This window comes from Gavialis gangeticus, unplaced genomic scaffold, assembly GCF_001723915.1.
Source record: "Gavialis gangeticus isolate Ggan-Ray unplaced genomic scaffold, GavGan_comp1, whole genome shotgun sequence".
In the NCBI taxonomy this organism is placed as follows: domain Eukaryota; kingdom Metazoa; phylum Chordata; order Crocodylia; family Gavialidae; genus Gavialis; species Gavialis gangeticus.
The window spans coordinates 52,038,327-52,043,438 of NW_017729031.1; the positions used below are offsets into that span (position 1 = coordinate 52,038,327).

At 42.0% G+C, this 5,112-nt stretch overlaps 1 protein-coding gene across 1 annotated transcript in view; it reads left to right on the forward strand.

Annotated features, from left to right (window-relative positions):
• Positions 1-4,384, forward strand: part of DHRS9 (dehydrogenase/reductase 9) — a 19,823-nt gene extending 15,439 nt beyond the window's left edge. The window contains exons 4-5 of the mRNA XM_019522759.1: positions 2,259-2,422; positions 3,823-4,384. Of these exons, the coding sequence (XP_019378304.1) occupies positions 2,259-2,422; positions 3,823-4,049 (391 nt within the window). The 3' untranslated portion in view covers positions 4,050-4,384. The remainder of the gene's footprint in view (positions 1-2,258; positions 2,423-3,822) is intronic.
• The last annotated feature ends 728 nt before the right edge of the window (positions 4,385-5,112 follow it).

The following is a 5,112-nucleotide window of genomic DNA, read 5'->3' on the forward strand; positions in this document are numbered from 1 at the left end:
ATCTGTCTAGGTCCCTTCCGACTCAGTGATTCTATGATTCTTGGTAAGAGAACCTTTGTGTTTACCTCACCATATTTACATTAATAACCTCCTTCTAAAAATATTAACACGGGACGTTATTGTAGAAAAGCAAGCACACCATAAATTAACAATTATGTCACTGTGCAATAAACTCCCTAATAGTATGCATGGGAGAGTGTGCAGTTTTAGTGGCTAGATACCTGAAGCACAGGTATAGTCCAGATCTTTTCTAATGGAACAGGAGGTATGGAGGGATTTGGCATCAGAACTGGATTTGGAAGCTGTAGCCAAAGTCAGGACAGGCTGGGATCAGAAGCTGAAACTGAAAACAGAGTAAGTCAAGGGTTAACCAGGATCAGAAACCAAAAGTCACAGCTGAAGGCCAAGCCTGAATCAAGAGGAGAAAATTGGTGTCAGGGAAGGCCAAGGCTCTTACAAGGATTGGAAGGTGGAGTCAGAGCCAGGAGTCAAAAATCAGCAAACCATCAAGGAAGCACATGAAAGGTCAGGAGCAAGAACTTTCACCTTTGTCCAGACAAGAAGATTGCAGGCTGAGCCTTAAGGGCTAGAGTGGGTGGGTCCTGTTGCCTGTGGCTTCAGGGACTGGCTGTACTGATTACAATACTCAGCTCAGCTGGGACCAGGGTGCTGCTCTGGATTTGCTGCAGATGACATTTATTCAGGGAATGAACAGCCCTGATCTCTTGATTAAGACCTGCTGAGTCCAGTGTTCTGACCTGGCATCATTACACCAGTGTAGACAAAACTTACAAATGAAGTTACTTTGATGTAAATGATAATCACACCCACTGAGTCTAGATGGCTATGCAGTGTAATTGCCATGATTTAAGCTGCAGATCCTCTATACATTGCATGCATTCCAAAAACCCACTTATAAAATAATTACCACACACTATGGTTAAAGTTAACAAAACAAAGGTCTGGATGCAACTATTCCTCTCCCCCCCTTCCCCTTCCCCAACCCACTTCATGGTCATTCAGAAATGATTCTTTTGAAGTAGGAGAATCAAAGGAGGTTCTTGAATTTGGGGGAAAGAACATGGCAAATTATTCTGGAATATCCAAGCCGAGAGAAGCACTGTAGTACTTTTACATACTGTATTGTTTTACATATATCACACCCTTGAATATAGTATGCATTTTGTTTTTGAGAGGCAGAATGAAGCAGCAGCAATTTTTTCCAGAGCTGTGGCTATATAGAGCAGGGTCAGAACCTAATCTTTAGCTGAGTCACCTTCATTTTCCTGCTTAACTAAAGCTGCTGCTAAAGACTGGTCTTCATTGATAGATTTTGATCCTGAAAAAAATGCTAGAATCTTCAGGGGGTTGCAATAGGAGGAGAGCAACCAGGAAAAGCAAGCTGACAAAAAAACCCACCCTAATAAAAGGTTAGCTTGATTAGTGGAACATCAAGGCACTTAGAACAAGAGTATTGTTAACTCCTGTGGAGAATAATGAGCCATTAAGTTTATTGACTCTTCCATTTGCCTGAATACTAATGCAACAGCTATTGCACTGCAGGGTTAAGACAGAGGTAGGCAAAATGTGGCCTGCGTGCCAGGTGCAGCCCGCCAGCCCATTCTATCCGGCCCACGGGGCCCCTAAAAATTTAGAAAATTTATGTTTATCTGCCACTAGCTGCCTGTCATGCAGCCCTCGATGGCTTGCCAAAACTTAGTATGCAGCCCTCCCCTCAAAATAATTGCCCGTCCCTGAGCTAAGATCATAGGCAGGGTGTTTCTATCATAGGCAGAAAATCAGCTTCCCTATTTAATACACCCACTTCAATTTTAGGGGGCTGATTTTGAGGGAAAGAGCATGTGTTGTGTGTGAAAAAATATAATAATAGGCAGTCTTCAGTACTGGTGAACCAACACAGACAAGACAAGACATGACCTGCACTTTTTTCTTTTGGTCAAAAGTCAAAAAAACCCCAACAAACAGCACTAAGTTTCTTTAATCTTATGCATTTTTCTTACCTGTGTGTTTCCCTACAAAATATTTTTAGGTAAGTAAAAGGAATGCATTTTTCCCTGAGCACTTTAATGTTGAATAAATTTTACGTATTGATAAGTTTAACTTTGAACCTATCCTCCCCAGTGTGTACAACCAACTATAAAGATGGAGGGAGAAGCATTAGTGCAGATATCAATATATCAGATGTTAAGAAGTATAGCTAAAGTGATGATGAAACCTTTAAGTGACTCTTTTTGCAGACAGGACATGATCGCATTTGGTGTTAAGGTTTCTTGCATTGAACCTGGGCTATTCAACACAGAACTAAGCAACCAAACAAAGGTTATCAAAGAAAGGGAGGCCATTTGGAATCAGCTTCCTCCTGCCATTAAAAAACAATATGGAGAGGGATATTTACAGGAAGGTAAGGTATTTCTTGCTTATTTTGTACTGAAAGGACAAATGTACTTGCTACTTCCAGAGACTGGAAAAATGGCCCAGCCTCTTCTGGGTAGAGTAACCACTCTCTTTTGAAATTTGATGTTAGACCAGGGATGCTCAGCCTCTGGCCAAATGAAGCCCACAAACTCATTGAATCTGGCCCCTGGGTCTCCCCACAAATAAAAAAAACAGGCAGCAGGGTAGCAGTGGCCATTAATACTGCCATGCTCCCCCACTGCCAAATTCCCACACCTATCCATGCTCACACAGCATGATATAGAGGCTGGACTAGGCCCCTTTCTCCCTGCATGGCTGAATTGGGGCCAGGCCATGCCACCCTCCCCCACACGGCTGAATTGGGGCTGAGCCACACCCCTTTCCCCCCATGTGGCTGAATCAGGGCCAGGCTGCCCCCCTCTGCACAGCTGAATGGGGCCCTACTGTACCCACCCCAAGTGCCAGATTGGGACTATAGGCCAGATCCAGCCCACAGACAGACTAGGCACTGCCCATCCAGCCTACCAGGGAAAAATGTTGAACACCATAGGTGTTAGACCATAATCTTACAGTGTTTATCCATGTCAAGGCTATGACTATGTACAAAAAGCAAAAAATCGTTATAGTCCATCTCTTCCCTGTGATATTTTGTTCTGCTTTCAGCTATTTTGAATTTTCAGCTATTTTGAATTTTCAGTTTGGCTTTAAACCTGGGGTTTAAACAAACACACAAAAGTGCACACCTTTTACCAGATGATACAACCACAAACTAGCAAGTGTTTTCTAAGATGTCATTAAAGCACACTTCTGTAGGGACAGTTGAATGTACATGCTTGGAGACCAATGCAGAATCAGGTAATCTGATGGATTACTGCTGCACCCAACTTGTCCTGCTGATCCTTGGAATTTCCCTGTCTCTCAAATCTCTTTGGTCAAATTGCAATTCAGATCTTCCTCCACGTCAAACAGTAAGCCAGATTCACAGTCCTGTCATACACCAGAAGCAATATAGATAGCAGGTAGATCTGTTACTACTTTGGTTTAAATTCTGTCTGTTTCTTCTTTTGAGACAATGCGAAGATTAATTGATTTCCTATAGACAATATGGATCTGGTTTTACCACCACTGCTTATGTTAACTAGTGTTTTACTCCACTAAGTGAAATCAACGGGACCATTTATGCAGCAAATTACTATTCATTGACTGCTCTTCAGTGAAATGCTTTTCCTCTTTGTCCAGTGGGGAATCGGAAAGTATCATTTGGCTCTGCCATTCTACAAATAAAAAAGGAAATAATACTTATAAGTATTGAGGGAGGGAAATAGAGTCAACTCTCCTCACCCCTTGGGCATGCCACTAAAATTTAGTTCTTTGTGATTTTTACAGATGCAGCAAGGAAAGGGAAGCTGGTCAGGATGTCTATGAACACAGACTTCTCCTTTGTTGTTCAGTGCATGGAGCATGCTTTAACGAGCCTTCATCCTCACACACATTACCCTGTGGGCAGGGATGCTAAGCTTTTATGGATCCCTCTTTCAAACATGCCAGCAGCTATACAAGACTTTGTGCTCTTGAGAAACAAAGTTAAGCTTGCTGACACAAGCGCAGGGTAATTCTTTTCCCTTGTTTCCACTTTCCAAGTTTACCTTGGGATGGCCTAGGCAATTGAACTAGTATAAGAACCAGCCTTTTGTTTTAGCTTTATTCCTAAACTATCTGAGCCATGTCAGAAATGCATTTGTTATAGCTATCAAATTTTTAGCATGTCTATTTCTGAAACTTACTCTCCATCTAATGACATATTGTATCAACTTTTTAAATCTTGCATCAAAACTGAAACAAAGAACAATGGAAGTGTTGCAAAGAAATCATACAATACTGCATTTTTCACCGAAGCAAAGTTGACTTTTTAAATGCACAAAACATTGTAAATTTGCTTTAAAATGCTCACTACAACCCTCACAATATTTCATATATTATTTTTACTCAACCTACAAAATGTGAACTGGAAATAGGAGAATTACCATTACATTTTTAGGGCCTAAATTTTTGGGTAATCAATTTATAAGTCCTTAAAAGGCAATGGATTTTCAATTAGGTGTCTATGTCTTGCTTAACCTCTACTTTAGCTGTCGTAGTTGCCATTTAACCCTGGAGGTGCCAAAGGTTTCAAGGAAACTCCATTTTTGACATTAGAATTTGCCAAAATGCCTAAAGTTCTGCTTCTCACAATACCTTGACATATCTTGGTCTTTCCAGTCCTAAACAGATTAGCACTTACCTCACATCTAAACCCTGTCAGGATTCACAAGCTAAGCATATCTCCAACTATGCTGCCTGAGGGGTAAATCCTATATGTGCTGTCAAGAGCATATTTAAATCAGACTCCATGCAAAATATGCAGGAGCAGCAAGCCATGCTGCAGCTTCTTCCCCTGCCTACCAGTACTGGCAGACCTTGCAGTGCGAGTCTCTATGGACTTTTTAAAGTCCCCAAAGCAGGTGAGAATCCCTTCCTACCCTCCCATACTCAGAGGCAGATCCCCTCCTCTCCATTTGCCTGCCACTGCTGCTTTCTCTACTGTCTCAGGGCAGGCAAAGCCTGCCTGCTCCCTACACAGGGGCTAAGCTCAACCGAGTCACTGACTATGGCAGGAGTGATGGGTCTCCACCCATC